The sequence below is a fragment of the Camellia sinensis genome, unplaced genomic scaffold (assembly GCF_055761805.1).
Source record: "Camellia sinensis isolate YWXY unplaced genomic scaffold, ASM5576180v1 Unanchor1, whole genome shotgun sequence".
NCBI lineage: Eukaryota > Viridiplantae > Streptophyta > Magnoliopsida > Ericales > Theaceae > Camellia > Camellia sinensis.
Window position 1 is genome coordinate 12,419,166 of NW_028128987.1, and position 25,651 is coordinate 12,444,816.

General features: G+C 36.7%; 1 protein-coding gene across 6 annotated transcripts; it reads right to left on the reverse strand.

Annotated features, from left to right (window-relative positions):
* Window positions 1–5,601: 5,601 nt before the first annotated feature.
* On the reverse strand, window positions 5,602–12,195 carry LOC114291863 (UBP1-associated protein 2B). Of its 6 annotated transcripts, XR_014357653.1 has the most exons (4): window positions 10,562–12,167; window positions 9,595–9,633; window positions 6,841–8,379; window positions 5,602–5,967 (listed from the first exon to the last, which is right to left on the reverse strand). XR_014357653.1 is itself a non-coding variant. In XM_082911064.1 (2 exons), the coding sequence occupies exon 1, from the start codon at window positions 12,044–12,046 to the stop codon at window positions 10,562–10,564; it is 1,485 nt and encodes a 494-aa protein (XP_082767190.1). In that variant the 5' UTR covers window positions 12,047–12,167; the 3' UTR covers window positions 5,602–5,967. The 6 variants fall into 6 exon arrangements, 4 of the variants coding, with proteins under 4 accessions (XP_082767190.1, XP_082767189.1, XP_082767188.1 ...); XR_014357652.1 differs by lacking the exon at window positions 9,595–9,633; XM_082911064.1 differs by lacking the exons at window positions 6,841–8,379; window positions 9,595–9,633.
* Window positions 12,196–25,651: the final 13,456 nt, after the last annotated feature.

Genomic DNA, 25,651 nt, shown 5'->3' on the forward strand with positions numbered 1-25,651 from the left:
ATCTTTTTATCTTTTTTGGGTCACATCAATCAACATCTCCTCTCTACTTTTTTTACACATAATACAAAAAAAGTCAAAAAGTGCACTTATTTAGTCTTCCCAAACTAGGCCATAATGACATCAACAAAATCAATCCTTGAATAAAAAGTCTTTTGTTATGTGGTCTAGAATCTTACAGGCGAGCAATTTTTTAAAAAGTTACATGTATTTCATAAGCCTGGGGTGCTGTTTGGAATTTTGTCCTTTTAAAAAGGGTAAAGATATCATTATTGGTTTGCTAATAGCATCTCAATTATTATTTTGGATTCTCCAATTGTTTTATCTTTTTTTATTATAATGATAATCTCAAATGAAATTATTAAAAATGATAGGATAAATTAAACTTTGCATCCTTGAAGTTTCATTCATTTTTCATTTTGGTCTTTTAAATTTAATTTTTCTCAATTTGACCCTTTATATTTACAATCATTGTCACTTTGGCCCTTCATGTTTGCAATCCTTCCCACTTTGGCCTTTTAAGTTTGATTTTTTTAACTTTGACTTTTCATGTTTGCAATTCTTCCTACTTTGACCTTTTATATTTGCAATCCTTTCCACTTTACTCTTAAACTAACTTCCATTCAAAAAATTAAAGAATATGTCACATCACCAATCCATCAGCTCCATGTATAATGTAAAAAATTTACTAAAAATGTAAAAAATAAAAAATAAAAAACAAAAAATGGGAATTTTTTGTCTTTAGTGATTTTTTTTTTCAAATTTATTCATAAATATTATTACATTATAGATGTATCTAGATTAGATGCACTTAAAAAAATAAAAACAAATTTAACTAAAAAAAGAAAAAAAAAGCTTACTAAAGACAGGAAAAAAAAAAAAACTTTTTATTTTAGAATTGACAATACAGATGCTTGAGTTAGTATATTTTCATTTTTTTCGTTTTTAGGGGCCGTTTGGCAATGAATTTTTTAGTTGGCTTTTTTATTTTTTTAACTTTTTTAGCCTGAAACTTTTTTGTTTGTTTGGTTTTCTTATTTGGCTTTTTTGACTTTTTAGCATTTGAATGACAAAATTGACCTCCACTTTGGAATGATGCTTTTTTGACTTTTTGTTTGTATATGGGTCATTTTGGTAATTTTGCATCCCAACTAAACTTTTTTGGCATTTTGTGATTTTGTAACTCTTTTTTGTCCTTATGTGCTTATTTAACCCAAGTGAGAATGCCAAATCGGGGCTTAGTAAACTTTTTTTTCTTTTTTTAGTTAAATTTGTTTTTATTTTTTTCGATGCATCTAATATAGATACATCTATAATGTAATAATGTTTATGAGTAAATTTGAAAAAAAAAATTCACTAAAGACAAAAAAAAAAAAAATCAAAATTTCAAATTTCAATTTTTTATTTTTTGCATCTTTAGTGAATTTTTTACATTACACATAGAGCTGATGTGTTAATGATGTGACAGATTTTGTTAGTTTTTTTTATAAAAGTTAGTTTAGAAGTAAAATAGGAAAAATTGCAAACATGAAAGACCAAAGTGAAAAAAAATCAAACTTAAAAGGCCAAAGTGAGAATAATTGCAAACATAAAGGATTAAAGTGGAAAAAATTCAACTTAAAGGGCCAAAGTGAGAAATGAGTGAAACTTTAGGAGGACAAAAAAAGACATGGATGCAATTGAGACACCTCATCTCACAATTAGGCCACCCACTAAATCATAACATAATAAGATTTTGAAAGTATCCACTTCCATCATCACCCACTTACTTTAAAACCCTCAAAACTTTCATAAAACCTACACAATCACATAAACGATACTTCTTTGCAAATTTTTCCAGTGGCAAATCTTCTCTAATAAGTCTTAGACAAGTTCGCACTTCTCTAGCTAGACTAGTTTGTACAAATTGGTTGGTAACATAGGTCCAAGCAAGGCTAATTTGTTGGGTAACACAGGTTCGAACGGGAATAATTTGTTCAATAACGCAAGTCCAAACGGAGCTAATTCGTTCAGTCATATAGGTCTAAAATTTAGCAACTTCTTTACAAAAATTGTTAGTGAGAGAGCTTATCAGTAGTCCGATCATTAGCATCAGTGCTCAAATTTCGGTCACATAGATCGTTGGTGGAAAGAGATTATCGGTGAGAATGCTCATAGGTAGTCCAATCGTCATCGTCGATGCTCGATTTTAGACTAGTCAGTGTTAGAATTTATTATATTTTCTTCAAATTTGAAGCGATTAGTGATATTTTTTTAAATTTCCAAAATAAATACTGTTGTGTTTCCCAAAAATGTTGGTTATTTTAATAAATAAAAAAAAGTTCAATGTTTTTTCTCCAGAAATAGCCTATCAAACAAATTTGGACAAATTATCTCAGTAATTTTTGCATTTTGCTCCTTATATCATTTTAATCTCTATACTTTTAATTAACTCAATTTTGACCATTATATCAATTTGATTCAATTGATAGCGCTAGTAAAAATTTTGATAAAAAATAATTATTAATTTGGTTTGAGTTAACTCATTGAGTCAAGTATATTTTCAATTTTATCCCGAAATGTATGATACATGTCACGTACGTAACCATTTTCCATTAAAAAAAAAAGCTAACGAGTATAATTAATTAGATTAAATTGTAACAAAATTATAAATTTAAGATCAAAATTGAATCAATTAAAATAATAAGAACAAAAATGACACCAGACAAAATATAAGGACTACTAGATTAATTTGCCCAATAAATTTTGTGTTCTTCAAAAAATAAAAACAAAATGAAAACACAAGCAAACACATATGCCACACATGGTAATAACAATGCTTTGTCTTTAATTTGCCCAACAATTTTGTGTTCAAAAAAAAATTAAAACAGAATGAAAAACACATGCTACACATGGTAATAACAATGCTTTGTCTGTAAATAACCGGTGGAAGTGTTACATTTTTGGGGCACTGGGTGAATTTTCTTAACACCCTCTGGGTGTGTTTGCTTGGACGGACTGGATAAAGAGGGATTATAATCCATCGGACTTTTAATCCCGGAATACATTATCCCGAGACTATTTGATTGGATTGAATTTGTATCCTATGTTTGTTTAGTCATGGAATTAGATGACTGGATTAAAATATTTTTAGTAAATCCAATATTTAGTTAGACGGATTGAATAAAGATAAATATTCAAAAGACTATTTTACCCTTATAATCTATAATTTATAATTTAATAACACTAAAAAATTTAATTTATAAGGCCACAATTTTTAATTTATTATTTTCAATTAAATTAAATTTATATTTTATATTTTATATTTTTATTTAATATATAATTTTAAATAACGACAATAAAAAAATAATTTATTTAATATATAAATTAAATTTTCAACAACACTAAAAAAATTTAATTTATTAGGCCATAATTTATAATTTATTATTTATTATTTTTAAATAAATTTAATTTATAATTTATATTTTTTATTTAATATATAATTTTAAATTAACAATACTAAAAAAAAATTTATTTAATATGTAAATTTAATTTTTTAACAACACTAAAAAAATTTAATTTATAAGGCCATAATTTATAATTTATTATTTTTAATTAAATTTAATTTATAATTTAAATTTTTTATTTAATATATAGTTTTAAATTAGCAACACTAAAAAAATAATTTATAAATGTTCAAAAGACTATTTTATCATTTTCTAATTGTTCACTAAGTAATAGTGGTAAAATAGATATTTCACAAAATAATCCCACGGGATACCAATCCCATGGTTTCTATCCCACACCCCCCATGGGATAAGATAGTCCCATTTTTGTGGGACTAATAGTCCGGAGCAAAATTTTTCAAACAAATGGACTATTAATCCGGTGGGACTAATAGTCCAATCCCACTCTCTTGTCCCTCAAAACAAACATGCTCTCTGACCATGTTTGATTCACAACACTAATAGTGAGGTATTAATAATCCTATCAAATTAATGTGGTATTAACTATCCCACCCCTACCCCATTATTAATAATCCTACAAATTTGTTGGATTAATTATCCATTGGATTAATAATCCTAAACCAAAATATCAAAACAAACATAGAATAATTGGGCCCACGGATTAATAATCTCAATCCCATGCTTTAATCCTTCCAATCAAATGTATAATTTACAAGAAAAAAAATTTGAAGGTAAAATGGCAAATACCCACAATTTTTATAAGCAAAATTGTGATGTGAAAATCATATAATAAACCCCATTAGTGTAATTTACCAGTTCATTATCATCAATTAATAATATACTCAAATTTAATTTAAGACAAGAAATAAAACACCAAATAAAGTAAAAAGATATAATACTAAATAAATATTAAATTAAGTGCAGTACCACTTAAATATTACTTTGCTTATTAAATGCTTAGTTACAAAATTATTAATTAATCTTATATAATCCATCAGTCTTTCTTGTAATACATTAATCGAAAGTAAGATTTAAATAACTTCAAATAAAAAAAAAAACAAACAACACACTCTAGAGGCACTTGTAACCAATATAGTCAACAAAATTTTATAAAGAATCTATGCATTTAAGACAACCATTCATTACTTTGATGGGTAATACTAGAGATACTAAATTTTCTATCAAATAAATAACCAAATGTCTCGCATGGTGTGGTGTTTGCAATTTTGTGAATCACATATAAGTAAAATATTTGATCATTTATTTAATAAAAAATTTAAGAACTAGAATTAATTGACCGCTCCAATTGGACCCTTCATTTAAATCTAATAAAAATATTTCTATTAATACACAAATGAGGGTTCCAAAGAAGTGAGGCTCTATTTTTCGAACAAAAACTGGAGTCCTTAGCAACCAAAACTAGGGCACTAACATGAGCGCGGATGAAGTGTCAAAAAAGATTTATTGTTTACTTCCAAACATGGAAGGCAAGGTTTTGTGGCTCCTTCCTACTACTGGGTTTCGTTAGACAAATGTAAATTTAACTTCAATTAGTTTTTCAATATATATATATATATATATATGTCCGTCTTCAATTAATCTTATCTCCACTTCATTTCAATTAATCTTGTGAATAAAAGACAATTTAGCCTCACATGATTTGTCACCGGCATTTAATATGCACAAAATAAAAATTCTTAAAAACTATAATGATCGTACGCGAGATAAAACTATGGAAATAAGTAAAGCCATATAAAAGATAGTAATTAGGCCATACATATTATTTCTTTCCTATAGTAATTAGGCCAATCGAAAGCCAAGGGTGTAGCAAAATATCACCCTGCACGCTTAGTAGCTCCCCTCACCCATATCTTTAAACTTAGATATAAATTGTGTTTTCGATTCTCAAAAATCACTAGTCTTCTCATATGGTAACGGCTCACCACCCAGCCTATCATGTCCATTATTGTCTAGACCTCTCATCTCTATATACATGCCCACCTTCAAAACTAACGTCTCACATGTCCTTACTAATGAAAATAAATTAGACAAGATTCACAAAAACCCACCTTCGCCCTTTCCCTCTCTATCTTCATCTATTACCATGATATAACTTACCTTCATAATACCATCAATATAATATCATTAGCATCCAATCTAATCAAAAAAAATCTTCATCTATTCCCATGATACATTGTGCAAAAACAAAATACCTACAGTAAAATACCATAAGGGCAGGATTGATTCTACCTAAGATTTATATACCATTTGTGGTATTTTATTTTTAAAGTAAGCCCACAACCATACTATGGAACTACTGTTTCTAGTTCCATAACATAATTTTTGTTTTTCGTTGACCATGAAACATAAAAATAAAAAACATAGCAACAAAGAAGAACCCATGGAGATAACAAATAGAGAACAAAGGAAAAGATCCTCACACCACCACGCCCATTCATCCCTGCAATGCAGATATCATCACATCCAGCTCCAGCCCAGGGTCCGAGTCTGGGTCCAGCACCACCTAATGGGGCAACATAGCAACAAGAATACAAAAATGGATATCCCAAATAGAGGAGGAAAAAGACATCCAGTTCAACTAATAATATAACAAAAATTTCATCTATCCAGTCTCAGATAGAGAGGTACTAAGATGTTTGGAAAAATATAGATATCCCTACCTAATTACCAAATATTTTACCAAGTAGACACACGAGTCCGCCTATGTGGATTGTTGGTAAATAAAATTGGTAATTTAGTTGAGATACGAAGAACTCAAAATGTTCAACATGACAACAGTCGTGCCCACAGAAAACTTCGGACACGTCCCACAAATGATAAAGCCCCACCCGCCAAACCTACTAATTAGCCAATTTCATTATGTCCATTAAATATCTGCTACTTTGTAAATCATTTCATACCAAGCATTTATTGTTAACCAGAATACAAAATATCAACCACATAGAACAAATATCTAACATGACCAATCCATATAAAATCAGGAGTCATTGCAGAGTTTTTTTTTTTTTTTTTTTAATTTTAAAAAATCAGCTAAAGAAGCACCCATTTCTACAAATCCGCATCACCTTCTCAAAGGGGGAAAAACTGGGTAGAAAAATTTCAGGTTGGCAAGGAAACCAGTGAAATGGAGTGAAGGTTCTAAAAACTGATATCAGCAAAAGAAAAGGCATGGAACGGTTTTCTGTTAAACAAGTACCCCAAATTTACACTTGCCATCTAACGCAATAGGAACTGAAATTAACTAATCATCGTTCTAAACATTCTATAGGACGATATCCAACTAAATTCTTCAGAAAGCATTACTATAGAGGAACTTCAGTACAAGATACTCTTTGGATTTGATCAAAGCAATCAACCGTTACAAGCAAATGCTTACCTTGTAAGCCAGGGAGTTGCATGGGACATCCATGGAAGCACATCCTGAGGCTACAGGCTGATCAGATCATCATGTTCTTTGCCCAGATTCCTTTGCTTTAAGAAAGACCAATCCTCACACAGCAAGGGAAGATTCAAGAGAAATTGTTGCGAACAGATACTACTGCCAGGGAGGGGAGGGAAAGGGGGAAGGGGGAAGAAAAGAAACTCTCGACATCCGAAGGAAACAACCATATTTGACCAAATCCTAATTCTGACCTCAGGGCAAAGAAACAGGAGTTGAAAACCTTTATCTCAGGCTTCAGGAAAAGAAAAAATGCATCCAATCATTACATTAGCAAACTGATTGGGTAATTTTGTATCTTTTTGGGGAAAATTAAACCTTATCCTAGGGTTAGGCCCAAAAACACAATGCATCCTGAAGTACGATTTATGACACTATGATGGCTGTGACCAAAAAAATTAAAAGGACTAAAATAACCCTTTTATTTCCCTCTCCCCTCTTCTATCTTTCTTCCCTCAATCCACCACCAGCACTCGTCAGCACCCAAAACCACCACCAACACCCATCTGCACCAATCCCATCACCACCACCTAACCCCTGTTGTTGCCCCTCCCTCCCTCCACCCACGCCCCTGTCAATACCACCTCCACCTCCACCCCCAACCTCGTCAGACCTCCTCCTCCCCCAACCCACTAATGCTCTCACAGAGCAAAGTAACCAAATCAAACCAAAACCCAAATCTATACAATAAGGCAAAATGAGATAGTGAGGAAGGAGGGGAGAGTTGCAGAGAGTAAGGTGAAAGGAAGAAAGAAGGCAAAGGGAGGAGGGGCTTTTTTAAGAGGTTTAAATGTCATTTTAAAAATTAATAATGCTCTCACAGAGCAAAGTAACCAAATCAAACCAAAACCCAAATCTATACAATAAGGCAAAATGAGATAGTGAGGAAGGAGGGGAGAGTTGCAGAGAGCAACGTGAAAGGAAGAAAGAAGGTAAAGGGAGGAGGGGATTTTTTAAGAGGTTTAAATGTCATTTTAAAAATTAATAATTCAATTTAAAATGAAAAAACAAATCATTTTTTGTTGCTTTGTGCCCACAGAGTCAATTTAGAAGGAAAACAGGGTTTTAGTGTTTTTTGGACCAACTGCAGGGAGTAAAGTGCAATATACCCATCTTTATTTTTTTATTTTTCAAAAGTTACAGACTTCTGAAACTTGCACCTACAATAAGCATTCAACCAGATATAAATCACCCAGCAATTCCTCCCCAATACTAAAGAGTTCTTGCTACTAAAAATATGCTTTGTAAAATGGAGTAAATATAAAGGTCTGACAAAATTTGTTTTATTCTCAGAATAATTCTTTAACACCCCTCCCCCCATCCCAAAAAAATTACTTAGATAATATTTTACTAAGTTGTATAGCCAAAAAAAAAAAAAAACAGATAAAAGATAATGAAAAAAAGAAAAGGTAAAGGGAGAAAGTTCTTGGAAATGTCATTTCCTTGCTACAGGTTGTTTGTGCTACAAGAAATCACCTGCAATAACAATGTTCATAAGATAAATTCATAGAATGAGTGAATGGATTAGCCATCTTGCCAAGGTTGATTCTGTAATACAGTACATCAAAGGGCAGAGACAATGAATGGATAGGTATCAGCTTCAATTCTAAATGCAAATGGACACAACACTTGCAAAATAGTTTTTTCTTTTCTTATATAGGTAATTCAATAGATTTACATGGTAAGGTAAAAACATAATGCAAAATGTTTGTCTTTCCAAATAGTTGTGTATAAACAAATGGGAGGGGGTAGTAAGACTCCAAAAATAATATTATGCCACGCAATCCACACGAGCAGGGATAAAGTGACATCGAATCACAAAAAATCATATTTAGGCAATAAAAGGGAAAATTTCAAACAACCATAAAAATGCCATTAAGCAAGCAGCTAAGTGAAGCACAAAGACGCCATTAAGGCATTAGTCAATAAAGAAAAACATTGCTGATAAACCACTTAAAAATCCGGAGAGACATGGTGGTCTCTATAGGAAAAACCTACCTGCTCCCCAACACTTTTTCAGAAACAAAACATTGGAGCCAAAATACTACATTGTTTTGAAAACATTCGAAGGAAGAAAAGTACTTGAATAGAAAGGAAAATACAAGTTTAAGATTCTGGTCTTTAGGCAAATAGTAACATATTGCTACAAATATAAAGACGTCGTTTGCATGAGTTCCTGGAACTTCAGAAGAATCACCAGAGTCCAAAACTAAAAGTTTGATGCATCTATGAAGGAATCTGCACAATGAATACGTAAAACATAAAAAAACCTATTTTAAGAAGAAAATATTTCAAGAAGAAAAAACCAATGTAACAAACTGAAGCTGAAATCCCATACCTTCATTAAGTTAAAAAAACAATAATTGTCATTTACCTAGCGATGATATAATCATAAGGATATTTGTAAAAAAAAATGGAATAGTAATATGATGAGTAGGAAATTTAGGAAAAGAGCCACAAAAGATTTGAGAGCTAACTTCTAACATGAGCTTGAAAACAAAAAGAATTTGACAGTAGTACAGGAACACTTTCAAAACAAAACTTCATATAAATAGTTAAAACTGACAAGCAATTTACACAGCAATATTTCCATCACATGTGTGGCAAAATCAAAACAGAGGAGCTCAGAATGCAAATATAATTGAAAACAAGCCAGCTTACTCCTAACAGTTATCAAGGCAATACACCTACCTCATCAATGAGAATATGGGATGTCAGATCATTGCTGCCCTACACATTACACCAAAGTAATAGACACAATGAAAAGACAGACCTACCATCCAACTAGACAATCAAAAACAACTACAATGAGGATATGTATAAATCTACCTGGTTTTTCACATGTATTTAAGCAATGAACACGTGTCTTTCTCCAAGTGTCCAAAGCATGTCCAAAAAAATCTTAAAATCATTAAAAGGACATTTTTTGATGTGTGTCTAACACAAGTTAGAAGTGTCCATTGAGTGTCAGAAAGTGTTCGACCAGTGTCAATATCCGACAAGTGTATGACAAACAAGTCTTCTTAAAAATGTCCATGCTTCTTAGTTCATTTCTTTCTCTAACAAACCAAAAATAATAATGATTATAGTAAGTAAACCAAAAGACCAAAGCACACACAAATGAGTTTTGCAATACAACTAAAACACTTTTTTCTTATAATTAAAACTTAAATTTGATTAAAAAAACATTAAAAAGGCATGCGGTCCTCATACATCTACAAGTATACCATTAACTATAATAAACCGAAATAACCTTACACATCATATAGTATCAACATAGCCAACAAAATTCAAAAAAATAGATCCGTAGATAGATTAACAATCCCTGAAAACAAACTATCCCTGAAACCCAACTACTCCTCCTTATGTGATATTATTTTGTGGTCATAAGCTTCAAAACCTTCAATAGCATTTTCCTTATTGGAAGTTCTTCTAGTAAGTAAATTAATTTCAGTTAAAATAAGTAGGCAACACAATTCTCTTCATTACTTAGGCTCACCTTTTCCTTCAATTTGACACAACTTAAATGCTATTGCACAATATTTTTCTGTACTACTTAATAAATTCACAAAATACTAAATTTGTGTATCAGTAGCAACAAAAAAAACGCAAGGAAAAGATATATATCAAGCAAGTAAATCATGTACCTTTCACTTACCTAGTGACCATGACCCATGTAAGGGGCACCACCCGGCTGCGGCCTACTGGCACCTTGCCCCATTTGTGGGTTCTGATACCCACCCTGCATCCCAGGTTGATTTCCATAGCTGCCACCAGGCTGATTCCCATACCCCGGATTGTTCATCATTGGTGGCACTCCCTGGTTCACTGGTGCACCCAGTCCCCCAAGCAAGTTAGTGATCCCCAATCCAGCTCCCTGAGTAGCAAGCAGAGCAGTTAACGCCTGCCCAAGAGCCGGGGTCAACGCAGGCGCTGCAACAGCAGGGTTATAACCCACTGAAGGTCCCGACGGAGCCATCAAGTGTCCCGGTCCAGAACCCCCACCAGACGAATATTTGGTCTTTTCCTTCCTGGAAGAGTGAGGATGGTACTGCTGATGATGATGCTGATGGTGATGCTGCTGATGTTGTTGATAATAGGGCTTAGTTGGTTTTGGACCATCAACTGCCTTCTGACAATGCAATGTATGCCCTTCATAGTTCTTGTGCGGCTCTTCCAAGGCCTTCCTTGCACTCTCAATCGACTTGTACACAAAAAGACAGAACCCTTTAGGTTTCCCAGTTTGCTTATCTAATCCCAGAGGCCCGTCCTCAATCTCCCCAAACTTGGAAAAGTACTCGAGCAGCTTTTGGGGATCGATCTCTGACGACACATTGCTCACGAAAATCTTCCTCTGAGTGTACTCAGACACCGGCGGTGCGGTAGGAGGAGGTGCCGGGACAGGCCCAGCAGACGCCAGCTGGCACGAAGTCATCCGATTCCCAATCTTCTTCTGGGGCTGCTGGAGCGCCTTCCGAGCGCCACTCCGATGCTTGAACAGAATAAACCCATATCCCTTAGACTTTCCAGAGACCTTATCAGACACAGCCTTGCAATCCTCGATCTCGCCGTACTTCCCGAAGACACTAGTTAGGGTTTCGGCGTTAGTATCCCAACCAAGTCCGTGCACGAAGATCTTGCGATGAGCTGGGTCCGCATCGGCAAGCTTGTGAACAATCTCCATCAATTCAGGGTACTTGGAAACCGCCTCTTTCACAAGAACAACAAGCTGTTCCTTCCCGAACGGTTCTAGAATCTTCTCAACAGGCTCATCCTCCAACTCCTCTTCCTCTTCCTCTTCGTCACCGTTCTCGCCGCCGTTGGCGTCAGCAGGAACTTGTTCCTTCAAAGCGACATCGTTTGAGTTCTTCTTCAACGATTCTTCAACTCCTTCTTCGTCGTCTTCTTCTTCGACACCCTCTTGTTCTTCTTCGTTATCGTCCTCGTCCATGTTTTGAAGTTGTTCTTGTCGTTGTTCTTCTTCTTCTTCTTCAATGATCTGTTGTTGTAGTTGCTGTTGGTGGTGGTGTTGTTCGATCTGCTCTTGATCTGCTTCAGCTTCGATCGGAGGTTGGGTTTGGGGTTCGGGGGTTATGTTGGATGATTCGGGCTCGGAAGGTCGGAGCTTTCGCTTCTTGGCCATGGCTATTGTGTTTGGTTCTAGGGATTTTGGGGGCTAGGGTTTCCAGGTACGGAAAGAGAGTGTGTGTGTCTCTCGATCTACTTTATCTACCGAGCAGAAATGGTTCGATGAGCTGCACGTGTTTCCTCTTATAGGATCGAACCGGGCCCGTTTTGAGCTGGATCATCGTAAAGGCCCAAGTATCTAACTCGCTCCATGTTTACTGTTTTGAAATTTTTTTTTGTTTAAGATTATAATTTATTTTCAATAAATTTTATTATTTTTTTTCAAATTACTCTTTAAAGTACACTAAAATTATAAACAAATTAAAACTCTTAAATTACACCAATTAAAAAAAAAATTCAAAAATTCTTAAATAGATTTATTAAAAACTCCAAATTACACCACTCTACCGATCCAATTGGAAATTTTTCAAGGAAAAAATATATATATTATTGTGAGTGTTGATTCCCGACCACATAACCAAACGGAGCACTTAGCTGGAGAACACCGACATAATATATTGCGCCCGAACGACCTGTCACAAAAAAATAAGATTCCGGCGGTGATTCGTTCACTCGGGAACACTCTGACGATCAAGTCAGTTATCTCTCAAAGATAGCTAAATTGCTTAACTCACTATTCAGAATACAAAAAGCGTACCTTAGACCCATGAGGGTGCCTTACTTTTATAGCCAACACTAATCTAATCTCAGTAGAAGCCTAGCTTCAATAAACTCTGGCTCAATGCTAATCCAGGACTCCCAATTAGATTGGGATAAACTCCCTAAGAGTCTTATCTTTATCCAAATTGAAGTCCTCTCCCATTCTAGGACTCTTGTCCCTTATTCATTCATCTCGGATTCCGGTATTATCGCACCATATCTCAACACCATGGTTCGCCCACGTAGTACCTCGGCTAACAACCTCGGCCACGTGTACTACCTAAAAATATGTCTCCACAACAGCCCCATAAGTTCTATTACCTCAGCAAACTAAGGTGATAGAACCTATACATGTACTTCCCCGACCGAGATCGTGACTCGTTAGCACCAAGAAACAAGGACTCAAATGTCCATTCGTCAAGAATCAAGAATCAAAAACCAAGAACCATGAACCATCATGTTCCATTTCATCTAGGTCCAACATCTCGACAGAGATCGCACTACTAGCAGAGATCATGACTTGTTAGTTCAAGAACATCAAGATCCTAGTATCAACTCATCAGAAACCAAGAATAAACAAGTTCTGCCCCCCTTCAAGTCTAACATCTCAACCAAAATCAACATCTCAACTGAAATCATCATGTTAACCACGATCACCATATCAACCGAGATCGTCATCTCAACCAAGATCATAATCTCTACCGAGATCAATATCTCAACTGAGGTCATCATGTCAACCAAGATCACCAACTCAACCGAGATCGTCATCCCAGTCGAGATCGTCATCTCAACCGAGATTGTCATATCAACCGAGATCAATATCTCAACTAAGATCGCACATCTCAATCAAAATCATTATGAGATTGGAGCGTACCAATCACGTCCCCATCATGTCTCATCAGTTCTGCCCATCGCCATCTGACGTCAGCACGGGCACGTCAGGACTCAAAATCATAACTTTTTGCCATATTTTTCTAATTCCAGCAAAACCATTTCATCTTCCTATTTCGTTTTTATCTTTGTCCCAAGACTCTCTTTCTCTTGGCCTCTGCAAACCATCATCGCTGTTCTTGAAGCATTCATTACTATGAAGACTCCTTTTGTGCCCAAGGTTCAAACTCTACCAATTGAACCAGACTAACAGCCAAGCAATTCATTAGCTGCTCCACACATCAACCCACCATCTCAATGGCAGTGAAAACACCGACATAGCGACAATCTTGCAGCTAGAACCAAGAACAGGAAACACCGAGGTCCTAATCTCCCAGCCTTAGACCTTAATAATTTTTCAATCACCTTATCTGTGAGTAACCATCGCCGTAACCAATGACGACATGTCTCGCCAAACTCTTGTCGTAGAAGACCCTCTTGTTGACATCCCTGATGTCATAATTGTGCAATCCACTCCATCTACTTATAGTCAATCCAACATGCTTATGCCTCCAGCAACTCAATATCTCGAAAGAGAAACACATGAAGCAAGTGGACCAAGTTACTGCTGCCAAAGCCGAGGCCATTGTTAAAGTCGAAAAATTAAGTCAACATGGCCTACAACGAAGGCTACTATCTTAACTGGATGACAGCCCTTAAAAAAATGTCTGTCCTCGAGGACTCACCCCTCCATGATATGGGTCAGCTCAATGTCCTTTTCTCTCCCTCTCCCAATCAAATCTGAGGATGAGGCCGATGACGTAGAAGAAGCAGACGACGAAGAGGCCGGAGACAAGGAAATGGCTGACACTAAGGTTGCCGAGAAAGAATCTGAAGCTGCTGCTGGGGCCAAGTCCTAACTCTGAATGAGCAAGTCCTTGACTTGACTCAAGATGAAGATGATGAGGTTCAAAAGACCACTTCTGAGGCCGAGGTCGAGACTGCCAACAAGAGCCTAGATGACACACTGCGTGAGATCGACGCCGACATCCAAGCTGAAAATTTTGCCCAACTGTCTGCCAAGGCTGACACAACGCCAATTGCCAAGGCAGGGCAGACTGTGGAAAATGCATAAACTTTGGTTTTTCCTCATTTTTGTATTTTTCCTTCTTCATTTTAGACAGTTGTAATCTTTTGTTTGAAAAATGTTAGCTTTATATTTGGCCGATGTGCCCTTTTTGTCTTTGTAGATGAATAAGTAATCTCTTATACCAGGCCGAAGTGCCTTTTTGTATCTGAACAAGTTTCTTTTCTGAATGCAAGTCTTATATTTTCTTCCAAGTGTTGAATGTATGCCTTCTTGTCTTCTATGCATGTTTGTTGTTTTCTTTCATGCTTTTCATGCTTCCAAACTTAGAATATTTTTGTATTTTTTCAAAGTGTACCTTAACTGTATAACTCCGGGATACAATACCTCGGATAAACTTTGATTGTTTGCCTCGGCTAACCATTTTCATACCTCGGCTAACACTTTAAAAATAAAAATATTTTTACAAGTGTTATTGCTTTTTTACCTCCATACGCTATCTTCTATTAAAACTTCACCCTTTCCAAGTTTTGACAACGTGGTTGGTCACCTCGGGTAACATGTACCTTGGATACTTTATTCATCATTGCATCGGCTAACTTCAACTTGTAAATTTCTCTGAAAGTTCAACAAGTGTTAATCCCATTTCTGAAAATTTCAACAAATGTCAAACTCTTAAGTTTGTTCATCACTCCAGCTCCCTGCCTCTAATGTGAACCTAAGTTCCACTTAAGTTCACATTAAGCATGTATCTATGGTCTTTTGCCGAAGTTAGATTCAAACAAAGGCTTCCCGAGGTGTTTCAACCTTGGTTTCTCTATTAATGAACTTAGTTCCATTCTGAGTTTGACGCTGCCGATATGGCACGTCCGAGTTAATTCAACTTAGTTCAACTCCATTATATGCAAGTATAATTCAACTTTTCCATATAATGAGTCTAAGTTATTCGTCATGTTTCATTCAGAAACATCACCAACTTAGTTCAACTCTATTATATGCAAGTATAATTCGACTCTGCCATATAATAAGTCTAAGTCATTTGTCATGTTTCATTCAGAAATATCGCCAACTTAGTTCAACTCTATTATGCAAGTATAATTCAACTCTGTCATATAATAAGTCTAATTTATTCGTCATGTTTCATTCAAAAACATCGCCAACTTAATTCAACTCTATCATATGCAAGTATAATTCAACTCTGCCATATAATAAGTCTAAGTTATTCGTCAGGTTTCATTTAGAAACATCGCCAACTTAGTTCAACTCTATCATATGCAAGTATAATTCGACTCTACCATATAATAAGTCTAAGTTATTCGTCATGTTTCATTCAGAAACATCGCCAACTTAGTTCAACTCTATTATATGCAAGTATAATTCAACTCTGCCATATAATAAGTTTAAGTTATTTGTCATGTTTTATTCAAAAACATTGTCAACTTAGTTCAACTCTATCATATGCAAGTATAATTTGACTCTACCATATAATAAGTCTAAGTTGCTCGTCACGTTCACCATGGGAACATCGCCATAAGACATTTCGGTCTTATCGCACAGTCATGGATTCCAATAATATTTTCATGCTTTTTTATATAGGCTTTGACATTCTTTTGCATGTAAGGCCACCAAAATCCCTATGATATAGCTCTGTGGGCAAGGGATCTGCCCCTTGTATAGATCTCGTGTAAAAAGTCTTCAACCTGGGAAGGATGTGCACATCGCAATAGAGGTCCAGTAAAAGTCCTTCTGTGTAGATGGCCTTCTACTGACAGGCAGAACCTGGCCGACTTCAGTCTGATCTTGTGTGCTTCTTTTTTGTCTTATGGGATTTGGGATCTGCTCATTTAGGTTGAGCTCTTGTCTTCTCGGACTATTTATCTAGGCGAAAATCTTATCTTTTGGGATCTAGGATCCGAGATCTACTCACTTAGGCTGAGCTCTTGTCTTCTTGGACCTAATCATCCAGGCCGAGATCTTGTTTTCTCGGACCTACTCATCTAGGCCGACATCCTGTCTTCTGGGATTTGGGATCTGGAATCTAGAATCCGGGATCTGCTCACTTAGACTGAGCTCTTGTCTTTTAGGACCTACTCATCTAGGTCGAGATCTTATCTTCTAGGATTTGGGATCTGAGATCTGGAATCCAAGATCTGCTCACTTAGGCTGAGCTCTTGTCTTCTTGGACCTAATCATCTAGGAATAGATCTTGTCTTCTAGGATCTGGAATCCGGGATTTGCTTGCTTAGGTTGAGCTTTTGTCTTCTCGGACCTAATCATCTAGGCCGAGATCTTGTCTTCTAGGATCTGGGATCCGGGATTCGAGATCTGGAATCTGGGATCTGCTCACTTAGGCTGAGCTCTTGTCTTCTCGGACCTACTTATCTAGGCTGAGATCTTGTCTTCTAGGATCTGGGATCCAGGATCCGTTCAATTAGGCTGAGCTCTTGTCTTCTCAGACCTAATCATCTAGGCCGAGATCTTGTCTTCCAGGATCTGGGATCCGAGATTCGGGATCTGGAATCCGGGATCTGCTCACTTAGGCTGAGCTCTTATCTTCTCAGACCTAATCATTTAGGCCGAGATCTTGTCTTTTAGGATATGGGATCCGGGATTCGAGATCTGGAATCCGGGATCTGCTTACCTAGGCTGAGCTCTTGTCTTCTCGGATCTAATCATCTAGGCTGAGATCTTGTCTTCTGGGATCTGGGATCCGGGATCTGGAATTCGGGATCTGCTCACTTAGGCTGAGCTCGTCTTTTCGAACCTAATCATCTAGGCCGAGATCTTATCTTCTAGGATTTGGAATTCGGAATTCGGGATCTGCTCACTTAGGCTGATCCTTCTATACTTGAAAGCCATCTCCTTGGGAACGCTCATGCCCCCTGTCTTTGCATCCCTTCTGGAAAGGTCTTCATTCCATTAATGTCGACGCATTCTTCATCTTCGCTAAACTAGTCGTTGTCGACATGTTGATCTTGCACAATGATGGCCGTCTATTCTAACTAAGTTCCCACAAACGGCGCTAGATTGTGGGTGTTGATTTCCAACCAAACAACCAAACGGGGAACTCAGCTGGAGAACACCGGCAGAATAAATTGCACCCAAATGACTTGCCACAAAAAGATAAGATTCCGACGGTGGTTCGTCCACCCGGAGGTACTCCGACGATCAACTCAGTTATCTCTAAAAAATAGCAAAAGTGCTTAACTCACTATTTAGAACACAAAAAGCGTACCTTAGACCCATGAGCGTGCCTTACTTTTATAGCCAACACTGACCTAATCCCAGTAGAAGCCTAGCTCCAATGGATTCTGGCTCAATGCTAATCCAAGACTCCTAGTTAGATTGGGATAAACTCTCTAAGAGTCTTATCTTTATCCCAATTGAAGTCCTCTCTCATTCTAGGACTCTTGTCCCTTGTCCATTCATCTCAGATTCCGGTATCATCGCACCATATCTCAGCACCATGGTCCGCCCACGTGGCACCTCGGCTAACAACCTCAGCCATGTGGACTACCTAAAAATATGTCCCACAACTATGTATTAGTATATATAAAATTCTATGATTTGTTCATTGATTCTTTGAGAGTAGTTTTAAGGTAAAGCAATTGATTTGGTTATGGGAAATAAATATAACAAAGCAGCAATGGTAACTATCCTCCGTAATTTTCAAGGCGAGCTACTTTATTGTAACACCTCGACTTTTATTATCTGAATCCATTATCAAATCCATTATTTAAATCCATTTATAGAGTATGCACGTGAAAGCATAAAGAAACAATAAAGAATTAAACATTTCATACATTCTCTCTCTTATAAATAATGATACCAAATACACATAAATCATTATAATGCCCTTAAAGTTACATTTGAATGTAAATAATAAAAGGATTTACCTTTATACAAAAATGGCATACTACTAAACAACTAAAAGGCCTCGTGGCCAACAGAATAAAAGATTTCAAGTCTTTGACGGTCTTCTAGCCTTGTACATGAAAATATGTCAACACGTGGAATGAACATATAGTACAGTAGAAACCCCAAAGCTTGTAAACAATAGCAACATATAGCTAGCTGTGATCATGCATGCTCCACATCAAAGTGTATATATAATTTGACGTTTTTTATCCAAAATATACATATGTAATAACAGCTTTCCCTTTTCAAAAGTTCATTTCCTTATTCATTTACCAACATCCATGTCTTATCATTTTCATTCACCATTTCAAATTCAACATTTCAAAACATCTCTTCACACATACTCAACCATATCGTTGGCTAACCACATCTCGTACACATATGCAACATTGACCTCAATATACATACATTGATATCAAAGTCTCATACAACACATACACAACCCATAGTCACCTACATTCAACACAAACTACACAACATAGGTTTATACTTAAGTAAACCATCTTTCCCTATCAACACTACATCCTAATGAATTCTCTCAAGTCCATGTATCTACCAGTGGTCATCGCTAAGTACCATCTAAATCTAGTGGCCATCACTGAGCACCATGTAATCCTATGACCATCGTCAAGCATCACCATAACCCGTAGCTATCACTAAGCGCTACTAAACCCCGTGGCCATCGCTGAGTACCACTGTAACCATCGTTGAGCGTCACTAAATCCCATGGTCAATATGAGTACCTCGCATCATAATCACAACCATACATCACCTGAATTTACCCTAACCACTCAACTAAAACCCAATTGATATGAGTACCTCGCCTCATAATCATAACCATACATTACCCAGATTTACCCTAACCACTCAACCAAAACCAAACTATTTTTAGTTAAGTTAACATCGACGCACTAATGTGACACCCCAAAAATCGGGAATACCAAGAAATACGTTAACAGATAAATACACGATTTATCTAAGGTTACAAGAGTAGAAAACATCACTAATGAGTCATTTAGTTTATAACCAAGTAAGATTCTATGAAGGTCGGAGGAGTCAATATAGCCTCCCTTAGAAATCCAACTAACTTGAATAGCAAAGTTACCATTTTGACAAATCTTAACAAGGTATTATCACAAGAACTACATGTGTCGACGAGAAAATAAGGAATAAGTAATATAAAAGATATGCTTAGATATATATTAATTACAAAATCATGTCTTAAATACAACAAGGGATGTATTACTTGCAATCTCAAAATACGTTTACAAAACTAATTTCTAATTCTCTTAGGGTAGTCGTACGTCCTCAAATGCTTTAGCATTGCCTTTGACCGGTCTAATAGTCTTCAATACCTAGTATGAAACACCATGAGCTTTGAATGCCCAAAAAACATATATACACCCGGCCTTTTTTTCCTAATTCAATGCACAATTGCAATTACAATAAGCAAGTAATGAAACATGATATTCAAGTCAACAACAAAGGTTAGATGTTAGTAATCTAAAAATATCCCAAAGAGATTTCATCCTCCTATCCGCAAGAATTAGACACCGGACTATTCAGAATTCCCTCGTTTGCTACTTTGTAGAACTTACTACGGATGCCTGCAAAGATTATATATCGCTCAACGTTATCGCTAGACCTCAAAAAGGGCGGTGAAAAGAAATTTTTTTTATCATCCTAAACCCAACCTTATCACTCCGAAAAAAAAGATTTTATCCCCATGAATGTCTCATCTAGACCTAACCTTATCGCATCAAACCATTGCAAAGAGTCCAAATACGTCCGTTCCATTCTAGGGTTAACGCGATAACTGCTTGCACAAGACTTAACCTTCAGTTGTGGAACACGTCCCATCAATTCATACATAACACATTATCATCTTTTCATTATTCAAGTGATCGAAAACCCAATACCGCCCTAATTAAGTTTTATGTTGAGTTAGATGTCTTAAATTAAAGTTAGAACAACTTATCAAGACAATAATATCCACATAAACGTGAGCATCATCAATCAATATGGTAAGAAATATAACTATAACACATGAAAATATCATAACAAGTCATGAACAAGTGATAATAAGCATTTCCATGAATTCAAAAACATAAGTTCATTAACAAATTAAATTTCCAGCTTTGGTACACTTTAAAGGTTGCAATTAAATAGATACTTTTAGATTTTTTCTAAACTTGGCCTTTCTATGGTTTGTAGAGAATTTTATTTGGTTTTCATAAACATCTTTTAGAAGTTTCATAGCTTTTTTAGATTTTTAGTTATTCAAGAAATACTCCAGCACTGTCTAGATTTGTACTGTTACGAAAATCGAGTTTTCTCTCAAACCGCTCACTCTTTTTTGATAATTTTTCCCCTATGAAATATAACACTTAAAGGAAGGCTTTGACATAAAAAAGAGGGTACGGAAATTGTTCTGCATTTTTCTAGAATTTTTACAAGTGGGTTGAAAAATTGGTTCTTTGAGCACAAAACTTGGAATAAGAGATAAAGTAAGAAAAGAGGATAACCATGGATAATTTTTCACTTCTATTGTGATGAAAATATGCTAAATAATATATATTATACTCAAAAATTTGGATTGAAGGTGTGCCTTTGGAAATTATGAGAGATTGGTTAGAAAAAGATAGTTTTGCACCGATTAAGAGAAAACACAAGTAAGGATGGAACAAGGCTCAATTCTTTTCATTTTCAACACGAGAACACCATTATAATATTTCTGAAAATAATATTTAGAACCTCTAAGAACATGTATTTGAAAAAGAAAATAGAAGGAAATGAGATGATTGCATAATTTATTCCTTTTCTTCCCTCTTCTCTGCCACTAAGCCTTCTCTCTGTAGACGTCCCCGAACGTCCCGGGAGGGAATCCCCCGTTCTGTTCATTTGAGGTTTACTACAGTTCAGGACTCAAAGTCACAATCCTGTATCTAATCTCGCAGAGTGCAATGCAAGACCGATGAATCATCCAAGAGTCTAAATCCGGCAAATCGTTTTTGAAAACAGATTTTTTTGAAAGAAGTGCCAAATATGGACTGCTTTGCCAGATACAGAGTCGCCACCTAAATATTTTATTTTGGAAAATTTAGGAAACCCTGACTCGTTGCCTAAGGCCACGTGTCTGTCATCACCAAAGTTGCCTCAGCTCGGGAACTTGGGTACAATTGGGGAAGGTCAGCTATGAGCACTCTCTCTCGGCCGATCCGAAGATCAGCCTCTACTAACCATGATATCGAGTTTTGAAAACATTATGCGTTCTTATTCCGGTTATTAGCCTAGATTTACTATGTGATGCTCACAATACAAAAGTATAGACTAGATCGCCTAATTTGGAATAAAGCATTGCATATCCGCTCATTTGAAAGACAATTTGAAATTTGTTACTCGCAAGTAGGCTAAAACACGGATTTCAACGAGTTGTTCCAACTCAAACAATCCAACCTTCACCCACAGGCATTCAGGCAGTTATATCAACTAAGCACATAACCACATGGTAAGCATGCTGTCATGTTAACATTCACATTCATGCGAGATGCTAAAGCACAAATACTTACAGTGTACTCCGAGCCAAAACAAAGAACTTGTTAGTAATCAAATGTATGATCCAAGTCCATGTTAGAATGGCTAATGCATCGCAGGCAAAATGCAACTAGAATAGGCTCGGCTAATCTATGGATGGCATGTGAAATGCAACAGATAACATGTATTCAAATTGGAATTGAAATACTATGCAGTTAGTATGATGCGCCGAGCCCGGTGCATACAATACAGATGAATGATGCAAACATGCAAGCATAAGGTATGCTAATTGAAATATGCCCTAAATCTAACCATTGTAAGCGGCTAAATAAAAGGGAGAAAGAACTGGGGTTGGAAGACTTGCATCACACGCACGCACACTTATTACAATTGCGCCCTCGCTCGGAGGGTCCGAATGAATAATACAAGCCACCTAATTAACTAACTCATAAGCTAATTAATTATTATAGAACCGAATTGAATAACTAGCTACAACTAATTATTACACAACTTAATCAATTAACAAATTAATTAAACTACAAATGAAAGACAACAAACAAATAGGGAAAGCAGTAAACGGTGCTATTCCAGCCCTGTTTGAAGAAGAGGGAGATGCGTGCTCGCTTCGGCTCCTCGCTTCGGAAGGCCTTCCGATTGCTCTTTAGAGGCTCTGTTTGCAGGGTGTCTTCTAGTGCTTGTTGCTGGATCCTACCAAAACACTACAGGGGAAGTCACCAGTGGCCTGCCGGCCAGGGAAGGAGATCTGCCGGCCAAATATGGTCCATTGCCGGCCAAGGGTGGCACACTGCCGGCCATCAGTGGCAGGTTGCGGGCCACTGGTGTGCTGTGACACCAAACTGCAACGAAGCACAAAATAGAGGAAAGGGAGGGTCTCCCAAAGACATGTATGCACCATGGCACTCCAAATCACCTCAAAACATCAAGGGAGAGGCCTAGTCGGATCCACGACCATCAATCACGCATCCCGATGCATGATGGCTAAAGATCCAACTTGTTCAAATCAATATGAAAATGAATGCACAAATAAAGTAAGTAAAGCCTAGAACTCTATCATGAATCATCAAGAGCTTCGGTGACTAAGAATTGAGACACGTTCCATCACTTGAAGTATGAAACGCCCCTCGTTCCTCGTGCTCGGATTAACACTTAATCCAAGCAATACAACACATAAGCATGGCAAACATGCAACATGACCTAAATGTGCAAACATGTAACTAAACCAAGCATGCAACAAGTATATAAGCATGATGTGAGGTGATGACCTTGGACAACATGATAAAATGCAACATGAACATGTGAGCATGCAAGGTATGCAAAGCTTAAACAAGTATGCGACAACATACAAAATGAAACAAACATGTGACAACATGGTAAGATAGGTTTACACCAAAGATGGACGGCTCTCAACTAGGTCCAAATCAGTAGCCAAAGCGATGAATTAAGCCATACAACACACTCAAGCATGCGAAATGCGAAAGGTTCATCCAAGGGGCCTAAAAGGGCAACTCTAAAAAACGCCTAAGAAGTGACAAATGTGCAAGTGTAACAACACTAGAGGCACTGAAATGAGATGATAAACGATGCCAAATCATCTAAATAGCTCAAGGATAGCATGCATGAATCACCGAAACACGAAGCTTGCAAGGCCAATTACACTACAGCTATACGAAGCATGAAGGATATGGCAAGGGCAACCCAAAATAGTCCTAGTACATACTGATATGAGACTAAAACATGCATGGAAGTAAGCCAAAGCAAGCTAGCATACAATGCTAAAACATAGGACATGAAAGGTTACAAAAGAGGCAATGCATTACACCTATGAGAACCAATCATGGCATGACTTGGACAATCAAAAACAGAGTTACATCAGGGTATATTAGGACCCAAAATGTACTGAAATGATGAGCCAAAGGCTTAGGCTAAGCGGCATGCGCAAAAATCCATTCTTGAAGCATAAAGCACAAGCTATACAAAGCAATCAAGGCATGTCAAATGCAAGTGAACAACAATATTTCATGGACTGAAATAGTATGTGGAATGAGGGCAAGACATGCAAACATCACATGTATGGCATGATAGAGGCTTCAAAACCCAAAACTAGCCTAAGCATTTACACTACAGCTATACAAAGCATGAGTGATATGGACATGGCAGCCTAAAACAGTCCTAGAACACTTCAAAATAAGCATAAAATCAAGTTTGAGTAAAGCCAAAATATGCTAGTATGATGAGTCAAAACATCATGCACAAAGGGCTAGTAAACAAGATTTGTTCTACACCTATATGGAGCATGCAAAGAATGATCAAACCAACTATGGATAGGGTCATATCATGCCAAATGATGACCAAATACATGCTGAAATGTAAACCAAGCAAGCTAAAATGACATGGCAAAGCATGGAGCATATGAAGCTAGTTTAGGGGATTTACACTACAAGTGCATCATGAAAGCATGGAGTAACAAAACCAACCCAAAACAGGTTTATGGCGTGGTAAAACATCACCAAAAACGCACTGAAATGGACTCAACACAAGCTAAGCACGCATGCTACTTTGATGAGCTATGGATGGAGTTACACTACACATACTATATGCATGCAAAATATGGCCAAACCAGCCATGGACAGGGCCAAGGCCGGTCCTAAAAGTCACAAAAATAGGCCTAAACCAAGCCTCAAAAATACATAGAAGGATGGTCCTTTGGAAGGCCAAAAATGCAAACAAAGAGGAACACAAAGAGAGGGGGCTACCCCCTCTGATTAAGGACCTCAAAACCACACCTTTACCACTGAAAATCCACTGGATTTCAGTGGTAGGAAGGCCAAACCAAGGCTAGCTTGGAGGCTCCAAGATATGGCTTAAAACAAAGCCAAACAAAGCAAAGATGGGGGGTTACACACCCCTAACAATAAAGTGACCTTAACCAAACTTAAAAAGAACTTAAAAACAAGACTTTTTTCAGTTATAAGCAAAGCCTAAATCAATATGCAAAGAGGGCTAAAGCAAGGTGCAAGAAAGTGCAAAAAATGGGAGAAATGCTCACCCTTGAAGACCCTCTTCGAAACCAGTAATTTCATGGGGTGGAAGCTTGATTTCAGACCTCAAGAAGACCTCCCAAGAAGCTTTTTCCAATGGTGGTGGTGTATATCTAGGTGTTATAGTGTAAAAATGCAAGGAAATCTAACTTCAAAGCATTAAACACAAACAATATAGAGAGAAAGGGAGTTTTTTGCTCTCAAAAACTCAGAACCCCTGGCAAAGAGGGAGGTCTCTTACTTATATAGAGGAATGCAAAGCCAAAGCTTCTTCAAGAAGCTTTACAAGGGCTTCATCCCTTCATACACGTGTATGGAGGGGAGCAAACAAAAATCCAGCTGGCTCAAAAGATCTGGAGGAAAACCAGCTGAGAGAGGGGTGCTGCCGGCCATCAGCAATGGCAGGCAGTGGCTCATTGATGGCTGAAAGGGGTCAATTTTGGCCGGCATTAGCCAATCATGGCCGGCACACTCCCATAGAGGCCGGCAACAA